At 64.6% G+C, this 17,998-nt stretch overlaps 1 protein-coding gene across 1 annotated transcript; it reads right to left on the reverse strand.

Annotated features, from left to right (window-relative positions):
- Window positions 1-334: 334 nt before the first annotated feature.
- On the reverse strand, window positions 335-11,436 carry RAI1 (retinoic acid induced 1). Its single transcript, XM_040974526.1, has 4 exons — window positions 5,640-11,436; window positions 2,288-2,381; window positions 1,206-1,255; window positions 335-973 (listed from the first exon to the last, which is right to left on the reverse strand). Exons 1-4 carry the CDS (start codon window positions 11,376-11,378, stop codon window positions 959-961), a joined length of 5,898 nt encoding a protein of 1,965 aa, XP_040830460.1. The 5' UTR covers window positions 11,379-11,436; the 3' UTR covers window positions 335-958.
- Window positions 11,437-17,998: the final 6,562 nt, after the last annotated feature.

Here is a 17,998-nt window from a genome sequence, read left to right on the forward strand (position 1 = left end):
AGATATAATACACACGTTTGCCATTTTACAGTCATATGTACAGAAGACTTGCGAGAGCGGCCCGGCCTGGGGCGGCGTGGACAGAGCAGAGGACACGGGCGGACTTGGCGGACGGGCTGGTCCGGCTCTGGCAGCGGGTGCTGGGGAAGGGGCTTGGTGCTCGCCCCCCGGCCCCCTACCCGGCAGGCAGGGGGCCCGTGCGCTGAGAAGCGAGCATGGTTCCCAACATATATACATTCTATGTGACACAGAGAGGGGGGGTACACAGGTTTTGTACACGGATCTGGCGCTGTCCCTGCCAGGACACGGAGCGGACGCTGTGGGGCCCTTGGAGACACGACAGGTGCGTCACGGGGGGGGGGGGCGAGCTCCGCAGCCTCGCCTCTCCTTCTGCGCTGCAAAGAAATGGCAGGCAGGGTCTGCAGAGGTGACGGACACAAGCCCGAGGGAGCCTGCTTGCTGCCCACGCCCCCGGCCCACCAGCACGGAGCTCTTCGCCCACCGGCCTGGCCCCCTGAGGCACCCTCTCCACTCGGAGTGGGGTGGGGGGCAGTCCGCGGCCTCTTCTGGGTGGCAAGGAGGATGATGCACTCCCACGTCCCGAGACCTAAGGGTGCGCTGGGGGAGGTCGGCGGCACCCGTGGACCGAGTGTCCTCCACGTCGCGGCCACTTCCGCAGCGGGGTGGGGTGGGGGCGAAGCCTCTGCTGGTCACAGCCCCGCGCCTGAGAGCCCACAGCCCGGGCAGGGGAGGCCTGGCCCCGGGAGCGCCTGGGCACGGAGGCTGGCGAGGGTTGCTCGGGATTGGGGGGGCACCAGGTCTTGGTTCTTGGCAGCTGGATCCAGGACCGGTTCTAGAACTGCACTGCGCCGGGAGCTGGCGCGGGGCGCGCGGGGTGCTCGGGGTGGCCCCCACCCTCAGCAGCGACGGGCTCTGTCTCCAGCCGGTGGGCGGTGGGTTACAACGGCAGTGTCTGCAGAGAGGAGGAGCCCACTGCCAGTCAGCAAGGGCCCTCTGGGGGGGGGGGCACCCCGCCCCGACATGCACCACCCCGACCCCAGCCCAGCCCGTTGGATCCTCTCCATTACGGGTCTTTGCCTGTCCCCCGTCTCAGGAGGTCCTACCACCACTGCATGTGGACCAGGCTCCTCCCCAAGCTGCCCGCCCCCGCCCCCTGCCTCCAAGGCCCACTGGCGGTCACTTACCTTATGTTTGGGACATTTCAAAGAAAAATTCTCTTCCATGAATAAGCAACCTGGGAGCAAAAAGAAACAGGGACCAGGTTAGGGCCAGGATGGTGAGCGGCTTCCTGCGGGGGCTCAGCAAGTGGTGGGCAACAGCTACGGCCGTTCCTCTGTCTCCCCCTGTGACCTGGCCAGGCCCTGGGCATCCCTCATGTGTCCCAGGAGGCCTGTGGCACAGCCATGCTGGCATCTGTGCAGCCCAGCAGGGGTGCAGAGAACGGGGTGAACCGGGCATGGGCAGATCAGAGCATCTCTGCTGCAGGCCCCACCACCTCCCCATTCGCTTGGCCCTGGGGGAGAGGGGCACAGCTCTTGCCAGCTGGCTCCAGCTCACTGGTACCCACCTGCTGAGGGCAGCAGCTGTCCAACCCGGGGCCCCTGCTGAGCCTGCTGGCGGGGCAGGAACAGCAGCTGGTACCCCACCCACACACCCACCCTAGGTGGGAAGTGAGCTTGGCCTGCGCCCTTAGGAGGCTTGGCAGCCAGCCCTCCAGCCCGCAGCCCCCTGTCTCTCCTGTGCATGGGACCCCCGGGCGTGAGGAAATGCCTGGAAGGTCTCCGGGGTCCTGCTGTACAAGGCCTGACCGGCACTGTCTGACCATTCTGCTGTGTGGGGTGTCCGGCTCAGGATCACCATCTCCTGCAAGCCTTCCTGGCTTGCCTCCCAGCTCAGACAACTACTGCTTCGTGCCCTGGCTGCTCCACTTCTAACCCCCCTCTCTGCTTCTGCACCTGGAAAGGCGGTGGAGGATGACCCAAGCGATTGGGCCTCTGTACCCACGTGGGCAGCCGGGTAAGGTTCCTGGCTTCCGCCAGCCCCCGCCATTGTGTCCACCTGGGGAACCAAACCAGCAGATGGAAGATCTGTCTTTTCTGTAAAAGTTGCCCAGATTTGTGCGGCTCACACAGGAACAGGTGGTCCCTGCACATCTGCTCAGCCTGTGCCCAACTGCGCCTCTCCCGCAGCTCATCGCATGCCCTGCCCGACCCCGCCCAGCCCGGGATGCGGCAGAGAGGGGGACGAGGGGCCCAGTGGCTCTTACCCGCATCGCTGGCACACGGGTAGTGGTAACTGTGCGTGCAGCCTTCGTGGCAGCACCCGAGGGTGGCCCCGACCTCCTGGCAGCTGGAGCAGCTCTGAGGGGGACACAAAGATAGGCAGCTGCACTGTCAGGCCCCCCACACCCCCTGCCCTGCAGCCCCTGTGCGGAGGCCACACTGAGGCCTCTCCCCTGCTATGCCCTCCAGCAGGAGCAAACGGAATCAGACCCGGGGGGGGCTCTGAGCTAGTGCAGATGTGGCCCCCCGCCATGCCCCCTGCGAGCCAGGGGTGGGGCTGCTCAGGGACGGATGGCAATGCCCAGCAGAGGGGCCAGCGTGCTGGTGTAGAGAGGTAAGCCAGACTATGGTGCTGGCATATCCTGGCCACTCCGCTTCGCATCCAGCTCCCTGCTTGTGGCCTGGGAAAGCAGTCAAGGATGGCCCAAAGCCTTGGGACCCTGCACCTGCATGGGAGAGCTGGAGGAGGCTCCTGGCTCTGGACTGGTCCAGCTGCAATCGTAAGTCATTTAGGGAGTGAACCAACTGATGGAGGATCTTCCTCAAATTTTTAAAAATACAAACTTTTAAAAAATATTTATTTTGGGCCCGGCGTGATGGCGTGGTGGTTAAGGTCCTTGCCTTGCGCACCTGGGATCCCATATGGGCACTGGTTCTAATCCCGGCAGCCCCGCTTCCCATCCAGCTCCCTGCCTGTGGCCTGGGAAAGCAGTCGAGCACAGCCCAAAGCTTTGGGACCCTGCACCTGCATGGGAGACCTGGAAGAGGCTCCTGGCTTCGGATTGGCTCAGCTCCAGCTGTTGTGGCTGCCTGGGGAGTGAATCATCGGATGGAAGATCTTCCTCTCTGTCTCTCCTTTCTGTATATCTGCCTTTCCAATAAAAATAAATCTTTTAAAACTATATATTTATTTTTACTTGAAAGGCAGAGTTACGCAAAAAGACAGCTCTTCCAATTACTGGTCTACGCCCCAAACAGGTACAATGACTGGAGCTGAGCCAGCCCTTAGCCAGGAGCCAGGAGCTTCTTCCAGGTCTCCCATGTGGGTGCAGGGTCCCGAGCACTTGGGACCACCCTCCACTGGATGGGAAATGGGCTGGGATGCCAGCACTACAGGTGGGAGACTATTCTGATACACCACCATACCAATCCCTGCTTTTCATTTTATTAAGTCTTTAAAACACTGCAGTCGAGGGAGTCGTCAGGGGACAGCAAGGAGCAGCGCCACCCCCTAGGGCAACACAGTGAGCTGGCAGCAGCCCAGGGCAGCACCTGGGACAGGCTTGACTACGTCCTGGCTGAAAGGGCAAGGGCCAGGAGGGTGCCCTCTGGTGTCCAGGACCAGCAGTGGGGCAGGGCAGGGGTACCCTCCCAAACCCTCTGGGCTCAACACCAGCCCCAACCCCCAACACCACAAGGCATCCTCGGCTGGGGGGCGGGGGGGGGGCAGGGGCAACTTCCCGCACAGGAAGGGTCTCAGCGGACAAAAGCCTCAGGGACCACACGCACTGTGCACTCGGCTTCCGGGACCCAGTCAGCAGGGGCGTGCGTGCCCTCCTGGGGCTTGCCGGGGTCTCTGGGGCCCCACGTGCTGTGCATCCCAAGGTCAGAGGGCAGCTGGGGGTTATCCTCGCACTACGAGCCAGTGTCCCCTCCCCTGCCTAGGAGCCCCCAGGCCTGCTGGTCTTTCCAGAGTGTTCCATAGAAGACAGCCCTGTGCTTGTCATGAGCTCCAGTCACCTCACTGTCCTCTGCAATTGAGGACAGGCCCTGCACCAGGACCACCTAGGGGGACTACGTCAGCAGCCAGCACACCCCTGCCCGAGTGTGCGTGCCACCTTGGGGCCCAGAGCAGCTGCGGTAGCTTCCAGGGCTGGAAGAGGCCTGGGTCCTCTCCGATGAGCTATGACAGATGGCAGTGGAGGGGGCTTGGTCCATCATCCTTGTTGTCCGCCCCTTCCTGCCTGCACCTGGCCAGTGCAGGGGACCCTGCTGCCAGTCCCTGCACCTGCTGAGAAGGTGCTAGGGGTGTGTGTGTGGGGGGGGCACCAGGACCCAGGAGCTGCAGCGTGGAGCAGTGTAGTGGGGCTGAGGAGGGCTGAGGCAGCGACAGAGGCCTCTTTGTCCAGATGGCTGGGAATGAGGCAGCCATGGTGAACTGGAGGAGGTGGGAGAGTCACTGGGAAGGGCAGAGGAGAGAGGCAGGGCAGGGGTGGAGGGTGTGCAGTCCCCACGTGGCGGCGCCCCGGAGTGGGGCTGCCCCAGATAATGGCAGGAGCAGTGTCCACGCAGAGGCAAGTGGGAGGGGCCGGGCAGGGCAGGTTCACACTCGGGAGCCCAAGCCCCTGGCGTGGCCAGCCACACGTCGTGGGAAGTCAGCCACAGGGCACAGGGGTCTGGGGGCAGTGGAGGAGGGGCCCGTGGCAGGGTGTGCAGGAAGACGCTGTTGCTAACAGCAGCACAGCCTAGGTCCACAGCAGCGGGGAGGGGCTGCGGCAGGGGGCCTCAGAAAGCAGCAGCCACAGGGAGATGACGGGCAGGTGACCCTTGACTCGCTCATCCCATGACAGCGCCATAAGGGGAAGGGGACAGTGGCGGCCACACCTGAGGGACGTGGGGTTGAAGGTCACCTGGTGAGCCTTGGGCTGCCCGGGGTTACTTGCTCACAGCCCCTTGCTGGCACAGCAACTCAAGAGGGCAGGGAGGGGGCTGTTCCAGGCCACCCTGCCTACTGCCAGCCCCAAGACCCTGGCAGCCAGTGGGGAGCGGAGATGGGGGCACAGAGGGGGTGCTTGGAAGGGCATGGCAGCCAGTGGGAGCGGAGATGCGGGCACAGAGGGGGTGCTTGGATGGGCATGGCAGCCAGTGGGAGCGGAGATGGGGGCACAGAGGGGGTGCTTGGATGGGCATGGCAGCCAGTGGGGAGCGGAGGTGGGGGCACAGAGGGGGTGCTTGGATGGGCATGGCAGCCAGTGGGAGCGGAGGTGGGGGCACAGAGGGGGTGCTTGGATGGGCATGGCAGCCAGTGGGAGCGGAGGTGGGGGCACAGAGGGGCTGCTTGGATGGGCAGGAGCTGGCAGGTGCTGGGACTGAGGGAGGAGAGGGTGCTGGCTGGACATGGGGCTTTGGGGCAGGAAGCCTCCTGGGATCCAGTGGGCAAGTACGCTGCCCCCACTTCAGCCTGTAATGTGCCTCAGTTTCCCCACCTACACACAGCTCTGTGACAATGTGCATTGTCCAGCCTACACACCACTGTCTTGGAGAGAGGCACAAGGCCCCTCCCAGCCCCTGCAGCCTGCGTCCCCCACCCTGGCTGGGCCGGCCTCCTCCTCTTACCATGTCCGCGGCCACCTTCATGGCCTCTTGCAGCCCAAAGAGCTTGCCGGCCACCAGGTAGACCCCGCTGGTCCACACGGCGCAGGCCTCGTGCACCCAGTGTTCCTGCGTGTCCCCACCGGGCTCTGCGGGCGCCTGCTTGCCGCACTCGTGCTTCCGGCTCTTGTCGTTGGGGGGCACCTCCTCGCCCCCGTCCCCCTGCCCGTAGCAGCAGTAGCAGCTCTGCAGCCGCCGAGACAGGCCGCGGGCGCTGGTGCGCAGCGAGCCCTGCTTGCTGGGGTCCACGGGGCCGTCAGGCCTAGGGGGCTTCCCGGCGGCGGCGGCAGCAGCAGCAGTGGGGGCCACAGCAGCCGCCGCCGCCGCCCCACACTCGAGGCCCTTGAATGTTCTCTCGAGGGGTGGGGAGGCCTCCTTGCAGGCGTCCTCGGGCCGCACCTGCTCTCTGAGTTTTGGCTTCTTTTTGGGGAGGCAGTGTTCCGGGTAGTAGGGCCCACAGAGGTCCCCGAGGTCCTTGAAGTTGGCCGGGTTTTGGCAAAGACAGCAGACAAGGCAAGGGGCGTTCAAGGCCTTGGACACCACAGGCCCCAAGTGCATGGTGGAGGAGAGCGGCAGGGAGGGTCTCGGCTGCGGGACGGAGCCCCCGGGCAGCGAGGCCGCGTCCGAGGAGGAGGAGGCAGAGGAGGAGGAAGGCTGCCTGCGGGGCTCATCCCCGGGGCAGTTGACGACCGTGCACACGGTGGTGAAGGCATCACGCTTCTCTACCCGCACGAAGGGCGAGAAGGCCGGGGTCCGGCTGTCGGCCCGCAGCCGCCTGCAGGAGGAAACGTATTTGAGGCGGATTTCAGGCTCAGCGGGATCCAGGGGCAGCATCTGCTGCTGCTGCCGCCGCCGCTTGGCCCGACCCTTGCAGGGGGAGGATGCTGCGTTCTTGGCCCGGCCCCGGGGGAGCCGCTTGCGCTTGGAGTAGCTGCCACCGTAGCCGGGACCCCCGGCGGCAGTTTGGCCTGGCTGTTTCTGAGCCCTGGTCTGGGGCTGGCAGGGCCGGCCCTCGTGGGGCTGGGGGGCCGGGCCCAGCTCCTCCTCCATCTTCGGCTTCTTGCCTCCCGCCCCGGAGCTGTCATCGCTGCCTCCGCCGGCTGTGCCACCACTGCCACCGCTGCCACCGCCGGCCCGGTCTCGGGACGCCAGGTGCAGCGCAGGCCCCGCATAGGGCCGCTTGTCCAGGGGGCCTCTGCAGGGGCCCAGCGCCCCGGCCCTGCCTTTGCGGCTTCTTTTCTTGGGCGCCCCCGAGGAGGGCTGCGTGGTGGCTTCGGGGAAGGTGGAAGGGTCCCCCGAGGAGGGCAGCTTCTTTCCGGTCCCCGGTTTGCCTTTGAAGGAGCGGCTGGCCGGATTCCCACAGGGAAGCTCGGCCACGGCCAGGAGCTTCTGCCCCCCAGGACCCGCGGCCACCGGGAGCCCTGCTTCCGCGCCCGGGGGGCTGCCCCCAGCCCCCCTGAGGGCAGCACGGTCCTTCTCGGGCAGGCCCGGGCTGCCGGGGTCCCCGGGGACCCCTGGCGTCTTGCAGGCAAACTTCTTGAGGCTGGGCGATGTGATCTTCTGCACAATGGCTTCCAGCTTGAGGCCCCGGCCTTTCCGCGGCGGCAACACCTTGGTCTTCATGGCTCCCGGGAAGGCCCCCCGGGGGGCCAGCTTGAGGCACGCGTCACCGCCGCCCCCGGTGCCCGCCTCGACGGCGAGGGGCTTGGCGGCGGGCTCGCCGCTGCCCTTGGCCAGCTTGGCCTTCTTGGGGGACAGGGTGACCCTCTTGAACAGAGCGGGGGCGTCCTCGGGCGGCTCGTCCTTCCCGTCGCTCCCGCTGCGCAAAACCAGGCCGCGCTTCTTGGCGGGCACCGGGGCCATGAAGGCCGACTTGCGCTTGAGCGCGTGCACCGGCCGCTCGGGCAGCTTGCCGCCCGCCCCGGGCTTGGGCACCCTGGCTCGTGGGCCCACCCGCCCCTCCTTCGGTGGGGGTCCCTCGGACGCCTTGAACGTGGCGTTGGTGTTGGCGGCCGGCAGGTGGCTGTTGGCCAGCAGCTTTTTGGCCGCGCGGCTGTTGGGCAGCCGGCTCTCCGAGGGCCGCCGCCGCCGCTTGGCGTTCTGGTGCGGGGCTTTGTTGCGGGACCGGAGGATCATGGAGCGCTGGTCCTTGCCCGCGCCGCCGGGGGAGTCTGTCTCCTTGGTCTTGGAGCCCACGGGGCTGCTGTCTGAGGCCACCGGCAGGGCGGCTGGGTTGCTGGGGCTGGACGCAGCCTTGGGCGAGGGTTTCCCCACCCGCTTGCCCGACTTGAAGGCAGCCCGCTGCTTGCCCCCTAGCTTGTCCGGGGGCGCCGGGGTGGTGGTCAGGCCCGGGGGGACGGGCATGCGAGGCTCGCTCAGGGCCGTGAGCGAGCGCGTACACATCCTGGGGAGACCCTCTGAGGCCCCCCGCCCGGGGGCCCCGACGCCCTCCATCTGCGCCTGCGGGGGCCCTGTGCACGAATCCGGGATGAGCAGGTCTTTGGGCAGCGCGGGGGCCCGGCAAGGGGAGTCCTCGGCCTCCGGCAGCCCCCGCTGCACCCGCCGGCTCCGCAGGCTCTTGCCCCTGGGCACCGGCTCCTTCTTGGCAGCAATGGGTGCCTCGGGCACGGCCGGCTTGCTGGGCTTCTGGGCCAGCACCGGGTCGGCCGACTCCCCAGGCGCCCGCTCCCCGCCGCCGTCAGGCGCCTCCTCCCCCGGCTTCATGTGGGACAGGGAGGACTCGAACCAGCTCTGCACCTTGGACTCGGTGCCCACGGTGGGGCCCAGCAGGATGACCGAGTCCCCCGACAGGTGGCACGGGGAGCCCCAGCCCGCCTTGGCCTCCAGTACCTCCTCCACCTCCTCCTTGGTACACAGCAGCGGGCCCTTGGGTGACAGCGGGTCCTGCAGGCTGGGCCGCTGCCCGGGGCTGCCCAGCAGCTGGCACAGGGAGGAGTACTCCTCCTCAGCCTCCAGGTCTTCCTTCCTGGCTGCAGGTGGCAGCAGCGGCAGGTCCCCGAAGTCGGCAGCCGAGCAACAGTGCCGGCTGTCTTCTAGCCACCGTGCGTCCTTGCCCACGTCGGGGCATTCCAGCAGCCCGCCGGCCTCCTCCTTCACCCCGCTGCTGCCGCCGCCGCCGCCAGCCTCCTCCTGCTTGAAGTCCCCGGGCAACACAGCTGCCTTCTCCCCCGGGGGCTCCTCGTCCTGGAAGGCCAGGCAGGCAGCGGCAGCGGCGGCGACCTCATGGGCATCCCCTTTGCCGACCCCTTCCGCAGCCTTACCAGCCTGTTCCAGGCCCTTGGTGAGCTCCCCGGGGTGCAGTCCCCAGCGGGGACACGCATCACCCAGGTTCTCCTCCGGCCAGGCGAAGGGGTTGGCGCCATCGGCCGAGCTGGCCACAGTGGCTGGGGTATCCGGGAAGCAGTCGAAAGCTGCTGCCGCCGCCACGGTTGGGTCTGGCCCAGCAGTGGCAACAGCCCCGAGCGCGGGCTTGGCACCAAAGGACAGGGAACTGGTATGTTTCTTACACTCAGGGGCCACAAAGGCCGCGGAGGAGGGGTCATCGAACAGACCGGGGCTGAAGTCCTTGGCGCTGCCCCCGCCTTTGTCCAGCTGCAGAGCGTCAGCCAGAGCCTCAGGCTCCCCTGCCCGGGCCCAGGTGTTCCTGGCCACGGGGTCCAGGCAGGCGCTGTGGTTCCCCAGTGAGAAGGGCGGCGGGGGCGGCGGTGGTGGCTTGCCAGCATCCTTGGCCAGGCCCGGGCCCTCGGGCCAAGCCTTGTCGGCTTTCTCCCCCATGGCCTCCTGCAGTCCCAGGATTTCGGAGGTCAGGTCCTCCTGGGCCAGCGCGCTCAGCAGCAGCCTCGGGCAATCCCGCTCGCCAGCCACGAACTTGGAGAAGCTGTCGAGGGGCAGGGTGCTGTGCAGGCTCTGGAAGGAGTCATCGGATTTGGTGGACATGTCATCGGGCGAGGTCACGGAGCAGGTGGACACCGACTCGGGTTTGGCCTTGGACGAGCCGCCGCCGCCGCCGCTGCCGCTGCCCCGGGCTGGGCTGCCTCGGGCCTGGCTGCAGTAGAGGAAGCCGCCACGTTCCAGGGCCTCCTCGGAGCCGCTCAGGTAGTCGGCATCCTGCGGCTCGGCATGGGCCGACTGCGGCGTGCCCGCCGGCTCAGCCGAGTAGCCACTGCCCTCGGGGCTGCAGTGCTGGCTCTTGTACTGCTCGGGGGTCCTGGATGCCAGGCTCTTGGCTGGCTTTTTGTGCGGCAGGGCGGCTTTGGACAGAAGCAGTTGCTGCACCGTGTTGGAGATGTTCTCTACTTGAGACGTCAGCGCCGTGAGGCTCTGCAGGCTGAGGTCGGACAGCAGTGCCTCGGGCACCTTGTCCTTCGGCAGCACCTTGCAGTTGCCTCCCTGGGGGTCCATGGAGCCCCCTGCGTCCGTGGGCGAGGGGTTGAGCAGGGGCATGAAGTGGCTGTGGTCGGCGAGTCCCGGGGGGAAGGTGCCGGTGGCAGCCGCGGCGAGAGGCTGCTGGCCGTAAGGGAAGGTCTCCAGGTTGGGCATGAGCGGCGAGGGCGTGGAGCTGTAGGAGGGAGAGCGGCCCACGGAGCGGGCGGGCGAGTGGCCGGAGCTGGGGCTGAAGTTCTGGTAATACTGCTCGGGGGTCCTGACGGCCGCTTCGGCCTGGCAGTAGCCCTGGCCTTGCTGCCCGTAGTGTGGGTACTTGGCGAGGTGTTGGTAGTGGAGGCTCTCCTGGCCGTGGTGCCGGCTCGGCGGTGGCGGTGGCTGCTGCTGCGGTTGCTGTTGCTGCTGTGGCTGCTGCGGCTGCGGCTGCGGCGCAGGCTGCTGCTCGTAGCCCAGGCGGCCCGACGGGTAGGCGTGCAGGTTCTGGACGCGCTGGCCCGGCGCGAGGCTGGTGCTGGTGGTCAGCGCTCTGTCGTGGGGCTGTGCGGAGGGCGCTGTGCAGCTCTTGTAGGAGTGGGCGCCAGCGGCTGCGGGGAAGGACTGGGTGTGCTGGGGGAAGTGGGCGCCCTGGGAGAAGGGCAGGGCGGAGGCCAGGTCACTCTGCAGTTTCTGTCTTTGGAGCTTGGGGTAGGCCAGGGGCTGAGGGGGCTGCGGCGGAGGTGGCGGCACGTGCAGGGAGTGTGTCTGAAACGGCAGCTGGGAGCCCTGCTCTGGATACTGCCGGCCAGGGGGCACCCCTGGCGTCTTTTTCATCAGGTTTTCCTCGTACTTGCCTACCCCGCCTGGCAGGGGCTGGGGCTGGGGCTGTGGTGGCGGGGGCGGTGGCTGTGGCTGTGATGGAGGTGGGGGAGGGGGTGGGGGTGGCGGCGGAGGGGGCTGTGGGGCACCCCAGGCCTGCAGGCCTTCCTCGCCCGAGTAGCGAGCCGGATAAGGGCCGCTGTCCTGGACACCATAGCCCGCGAAGGCTGGCCTCCCCTGCAGGCCTTGCTGCGGCGAGGGCAGCGCCTTGCCGGCCCGGTGGTACTTGTCGGCAGCAGCTGCTGAGCTGCCAGAGGCGCCTGCCTCATAGGCCGGGTAGGGCTGCGGGCTGTAATAGTCCTTGGCCAGCAGCCGCTGCCGGTCACAGCTCAGGCTGGCCTGGCTCGGCTGCCGGTAATTCTCCAGACGCGATGTCTCCGGCGAGGGCTGCTGGTAGCTCTGCTGCTTGCCATGGAAACCACACCTCTCTCGGAAGGACTGCATGGCTCGGCCGGCGCGCCTGCGAGGCAGGAGGAAGGGAGGGGCGGGGAGAGCTTGTGAGAGGGGCCAGGCCTCTCTCTCTGAAGCCCCATCCCAGCACCCCTCAGAACCACCCCCCAACCCCAGCCACTTGTGTGTCCCCGAGGCCCTCAGCTGAGCCACACGGCCCCCCGCCCAGGGAGGTGTGAGAGCAGCCACCCAGCCCTCCTGCCACTTCTAGTTCCTTCCTGAAAGCTTCCAGCAGCATGCAAACAGAGCCCATTCCCGCTCCTTGGCGCCCCTGAGGTCCACAGCATCCTGGAATCCAGGCCTCGGCAGACGGGCAGACCCGGGGGGGGGGGGCAGGGCGAGGGCTGCAGGGACACACACGCACACAGTGTCTAGGGGCTGCAGGGACGCACACACAAAGCGTCCAGGGACTGTGGGGACACACACACACACACACACACACACACACACACACACGCACACACCCCTCCACTGCTGTCATGCCCTTCGAAATGTGTTCTGAGCAGATGTTGACATAGCAACGTCCCTTCCTGGGACTCGGGCTCTGCACAGTAGCAGCACCTGCATCTGTTTTGGATCCCACAGGTACACGACCAGATTCTGTGGGGTGCCCCCTCCCCGGGGGGGGGTTGCCCTAGAACCCACCACCCCACGGGATTTTTTTAGGGGCCAACTTGCCCCTGCCAAGGTGGGGGAGAGGCAATTAGGACAGCTGCAGTCATTGACTGGCCAGGTCCAGGGTGTCCCCCAACCCTCAAAGGCTGGCTTGGTCAAGTCCAGAGGGTCTGGAGGGGAGGGAGGGGTCCTGCCTGCTCAGGGGCAGCAGCCCGGAAGGCACGTCACACAGGCACGCCGGCCCCGAGTTAGAGTGTGCAGGGCCAATGCTTGAGCCTGGGGTTCCGGAGCGTGGTGCACTGGGCGGCTGGCCCAAGCCTAGCCCTTCCCCTCACTGGGGCCGTCACCCAGGAAGGAGCCTTCCTGACCCCTTCAGTCCCAGCCCGGGAGCTCGGAACAGCCTAGGAGCCCCACCGGCAAGGTGCCAGGCGGCCACATTTCCTCTCTTCCCACCTTGCCTCCTGGGGTCGGGAAAACGGCTGCCAGCGGGGGGGAGGCATGCAGCCAGGCCCCTCAGTCCTGCCCGCACTCCCAGCTGGCCTGCTCCTGGAGCACGTGGAGCCCACTGCTAGGGGGCTGGAAGGGGGAGGCAGGAACCCGCACCCTGCCCTTGGCAATGGGGAGTGGCAGGTGTCCGGGAGGCCAGAATGTGCAAACCTGGGCTGTGGGAGAGGCGTTCTCTCTCTCTCTCTCTCTCTCTCTCTCTCTCTCTCTCTCCACAAATTACATCTCGGCTTTTATGAGTCCCAGATCATTCTCATTTCCTGCTGAGGGTCCTGTGGATGTCACTAACATTCTATGGTTCTTTCTCTCTATATACACACATACACACATTTCCCCCCCATTTTCCAAAATGCAATATCAGAAACACTTAAAAAGAGAGGTAGAGGTGGTGGTGTTGGAGGGTGCTCCCTCCAGTGCTCCCCCCTTGCCTGCTCCCCCCCCACCTGACCCCCGTTCAATCAGCCCGGCTGCTGTGTGTTTAAATCTAGCCGAGCCGTGGTGCAGGGCAGGCCGGCTGCCCGACACACACACATATGGACCAGCCAGACGTGGGGGCAGCATCCATCTGAGAAGAGACAGTTCAGCCAGGAGAGGTGAGGAGAGGCCTGGGGCCTGCTGTGCTTGTTCCCGTGCTCCCTGGGGCCCCGATGGAAGGATGGTGTGTGTCCAGGGATGTGGGGGGGGGGGCATCATCTGCCACTTCCCACAGGCACCCCCCATCTCCCCATCCTAGCTCTGCCCTGAGCCAATAGGGTGCTGTCTCTTTAAGAGCTGCCTCGGGGCCTGCCACTGGCTCTGTTGTTATTAATTATTAGCAGTGTGATGACTTTTCAAGAGCGCAGGGAAAAGAAGGGCGGGTGGTGGAGCTGGGCTGGGGAGGACGTCTGGAGAGGAGGGGCTTTTGGTGACCTAAGACCCCAAGGGAGGCCGGGTGGGGAAGCCGTGGGGCGCGGGAGAGCACCCGCCCCCTCCCTTGCAAGGGCTCCTTGCGTCTCAGCTTAGGATTCGGGCCCCATCCCGTCTCCCCCACCTGCTAATCGGGGCTTGGTGCTATGCTCCCAGAATCCACAGGCAGCACATTTTGGGGGCCCTCCTCCATCCACGGCCAGGCTGGCACAGGATTGGGAGCCTCCTGGCCCGGAACCTGATACTAGGACCTCCAGGTCTGGCCACACAGGGCTCGGCAAACCAGGTCAGCAGAACTCTAGGGGCGGCAAGCAAGGAGCCAGGAGCCAGGAGCTGCCCCAGCTCTCCCCGTGGGCAGAGTACTTAGCTGTCCTCCACTGGCTTCCCAGGTGCAATAGCAGGAAGCTGGATGGCACGGGAGTGGGCAGCCGCGCTGGTGCTCTCATACGGGAGACCAGCAGCAGGGCAGTGCCGCAAGACCAGCCCCAGAAGCTCTTCTCACCCCGTTCCATGTTGCCTTGCAGCAGCAGCCAGGCCGTGGGCAATGACGGTGGCTGGTTTGAGGATCAAGCTGACAACTGTCCCGAGTGGCCTCCTGGAGAAAGGCCAGGAGGCCCACAGCCCTGCTCTGCATGTGTCGCAGCTCCATCTGGCTGCTGCACTTCCCATCCAGCTCCCTGCCTATGGCCTGAGCCTTAGGACCCTGCAGCCACGTGGGAGACCCAGAAGAAGCTTCCAGCTTCAGATTGGCTCAGCTCCAACCCTTGCACAGCCATATGGGGAGTGAAGCAGCAGACAGATCTCCCAAACCTGAGCCCTGAGTCGTGGGTGAGAGGGGTGGCTGCAGGGGTGTGCGAGGGAGGAGGTGGAGCCCCAGGCGGGCACCGAGCTGTGAGCAACACACAGGCTATGGCAGAGAACGCCCAATCAGGAGTCAGATTCACTGGGGAGGGGGCGCTGCAGCATCCCAGGACATCAGACAGACAGCCCCCCAGCCTCCCTGAAGCATGGCTTCCCCAGACCACCAACACGGGCATCACGGGGGCATGCACTGCCCAGGACCACAGGGGCATCGTGGTACAGGGTGTCCAGCGTGGATGTCTGGGCAGGCCAGGGAGCTGCGGCCCTCAGGAGGCCCTGCGATGGGCTGACAGTGGGACCCTGCCCCACACACCCTCGATGGGTGCCAGGTGCCTCCATCACAAGGGGATGGCTCCATGTTCCACGGACTCCTGTGCACAACCATGCTTTTTTTTTTTTTAATTTCACTTTATTCTTCACCGAAAAAATAAAAAAAGCATCCCTCCCTCCCTGTGTCTTTGTTCAAAGGAGGAAAAGGGAAGAGGAAGAGGAGGGGAGATGGGACTGGAGACAGCTTCAGGGAGTGGCTGCGGGGAGCTGGGGGCCCTGGGTCGGCACCAGGAACCCCAGGCTGCCCCCTACTGCCCCCTACTCCCACGTGACTCCCGCCCTTCCAAGAGGCACTAGGGCACTGAGGGACATGTGTGCTGCCGGTGAGCCCTGTGCCCAGGGGCACCCCGGCTTGGTTCCCTGCACGCGGCCCAAGCAGCAGGCTGGTCTGCACGGCTGCTTTCCCACCCCCCACCTCCCCTGAGGCCCTGGTCGGCTCCATTAACCAGCTAGCTCTCCTTCCAAATGCAAGCTCGGCCAGAGCAGAGATGTCAGCCTCATTCATGCATTCATTCCACACCAGTTCCACGTCATTCATTCTTCACCAATTCGTTTCCTAACCATAGCATTACCCTCGTTTGCTCATTCCCTCATGAAACAAGGTTCTGGAGCTAGCAGGGAGGGCAGAGTGGACGGGAGAGGTCCTTGGGCCCCTGCACCTGCATGGGAGATCTAGCTTCCGGTTCGACTGACCAGTCTGGACCAGAAGATCAAAGACCAGTTTCCCTCTGTGTAAATTTTTTTTTTTTCATATATATATAGTTGCAAAGTCAGATATACAGAGAGGAGCAGAGACAGAGAGGAAGATCTTCAATCAGTTGATTCAACCCTCCAAGTGACCGTCTAATGATTCACTCCCCAAGTGACCGCAACAGCCAGAGCTGAGCCGATCCACCAGGAGCCAGGAGCTCTTCCAGGTCTCCCACACGGGTGCAGGAACCCAAGGCTTTGGGCCGTCCTCCACTGCTTTCCCAGGCCACAAGCAGGGAGCTGGATGGGAAGTGGAGCAGCCGGATATAAACCGGTGCCCATATGGAATCCCGGCGCACGCAAGGCAAGGACTTTAGCTACTAGACCACTGCACCAGGCCCCTCTCTGTGTAACTTCAGTAAATAAGCAAACTTGTTTTTTAAAAGACTAGTGGCCAAGATTTCTATACCAAAGAGATTTTCCCATCAAGAACAATCTTATTCAAGCAAAAAGTTAAAAAAAAAATTTAAGATCTTTTATTATTTTTATTGGAAAGGAAGATTTACAGAGAGGAGAGAATCAAACCATTAGTTCACTCTCCATGTGACCTCAATGGCCGGAGCTGAGCTGATCCGCAGCCAGGAACGAGGAGCTTCTTCTGGATCTCCCACGCAGGTGCAGGGTCCCAAGGCTTTGGGGCCGTCCTCAACTGCTTTCCCAGGCCACAAGCAGGGAGCTGGATGGAAGGGGGTCCCTGACTGAGATGCTAGCATTGTGCTTGAGTGCAGGTTCGGGTCCCGGCTGCTCTGCTCTGGATCCAGCTCCCTGCTAATAGCCTGGGAAAGAAAAGACAGCCCAGGTGTCTGAGCCACTGCCACCCACGTGGGAGACCCAGATGAAGTTTCAGGAGCTTGGTTTTGGCCCGGCTGAGCCCCAGCCATTATGGCCATAATTTAGGGAGTAGACCAGCTGAGGGAAGATTTCCCACAATATCTTGTTTTGAATAAATGCACTTTAAAAAATTCTTTATCTGGAAGGCAGAGTTATGAGTTTTGTGGGAGGAGATATTCCATGCACTGGTTCGCTCCCCAAATGGCCATGATGGGCTGGGCCAAAGCCAGCACTTTCTCGGGGTCTCCTCCTGTGTGGGTCTTGGGCCATGCACAGCGTTCCCAGGTGTATTAGCGGGGAGCTGGATCAGAAGTGGAGCAGCTGGGATACAAGCCTGCATCCCTAAGAGAGATGAGCAACGCAGACAGCAGCTTAATGCATTATGCCACAGCACTGACCCCAAGAAATAAATCTTCAATCCAAACCAAAACAAAATCCACTCCTGTCTCTGGTCATTGTCTCCAGGTGTCAGGGGTCGCTGTAACGGGCACAGGTGGAACTTGGCACACGGAGAGGCAAGGCCCTCTGGGCACAGAGACAAAGGACACAGCTGGACACTCCCTTAAGTGCTTTCCAAAGGCCGGGGCTGGGCCAGGCCCGAGGTATGAGCCTGGAGCTTCTTCCCGTTGTCCTATGTGGGCACAGAACCTGCTCCCCCGTCACTTCCTGAGCCACCAGGGGATGCCACCCAGAAGCTGGGGGGGCACCTGAAGACTGCTACACCAAATCCAAATCCCTCGTTGCTGGGGACCTCCATGGCACACAGCAACCACGCGGCAAGATGCGAATGTGAAGGGGGCAGAGGTAGCTCCTTGGCCCCTGGCACCAGCCTGGACCCCAGGAGGAGGATGGGGCAGACGGGCAGCGGGGGCCTCGCTGGCAGATGCCTGCAGCAGACGCCTCAGGCCCCCAGAGGTGGCGGTAACCTGGGCAGCCCCCAGAGCCCAGGCTTGGGGTGCGGCTGCACCCCCACTCCCCTGGGGCCCCACCAGGCTCCTGGCAGCCCTCATTAGTGCAGTCATTACATAATTAACAGCACACAGGCTGTCGCACACGCGCCTGCCGTGCTAGCACAACTCCCAGAGGCCTGTGACCCTGAGCTGGGGCTGGGTGGAGGGGACACAGCCACTGCCCCGACAGACACACTGGACCCTGGCCGCGACAGGTGCAACAGCCGGGCCTCCTTGCCTGCACCCACCCAGCTCAGGGCCGGGTCAGGTGCAAGCAGGAGGGCAAACACCCTGACACCTGCCAGGGTATGGCCCCAGTGGCAGTGGGCACCCCGGCGAGCAGGGGAGTGGTACTCACTTGGAAGGCCAGCAGTTGCTTTTAGAAACCTCTGCCAAATTCTCTAGACCCCATCCTCACCCTGGGGGCCCAACCGCTGCAGCCTCTGACATGGACACCTGGCAGCTCAGCGGCCACTGTCACTCATGACCCCCCCCCCATACCCCAGGCCGTGTTTATTTTGCAGGGTTGCCTCTGCCCTCTCTCTCCCTTTGCTCAGAGAGCGCCAGCAACTTGTCCAGGAGGCCCAGCAAGGCTGAGATCACCCCCTCACACACACACTGCTCCTGCAGGCAGCTAAGCGGAGCCCCAGAGCGCCTGTCAGTCACACACAAGGGGTCTGGGGGGGGGTCGGAGGGAGAAGAGGACTTCCTCCCAGGCGCTCCCAGCCCTCCCACGGGAGTCACGGAATGCCTCCTGGTCGTCCCCCCTCCACAAGGCGGGCGACACATCCCGACAGCCCCCGGCCCCTCCCCCCTTCCACCTGGGGAACCGGAGAATCGGCGCCCCTCCCCCTGATCCAGGCCTCA

The sequence above is a fragment of the Ochotona curzoniae genome, unplaced genomic scaffold (assembly GCF_017591425.1).
Source record: "Ochotona curzoniae isolate NIBS_2020 unplaced genomic scaffold, NIBS_Ocur_1.0 contig_2456, whole genome shotgun sequence".
Lineage (NCBI taxonomy): Eukaryota > Metazoa > Chordata > Mammalia > Lagomorpha > Ochotonidae > Ochotona > Ochotona curzoniae.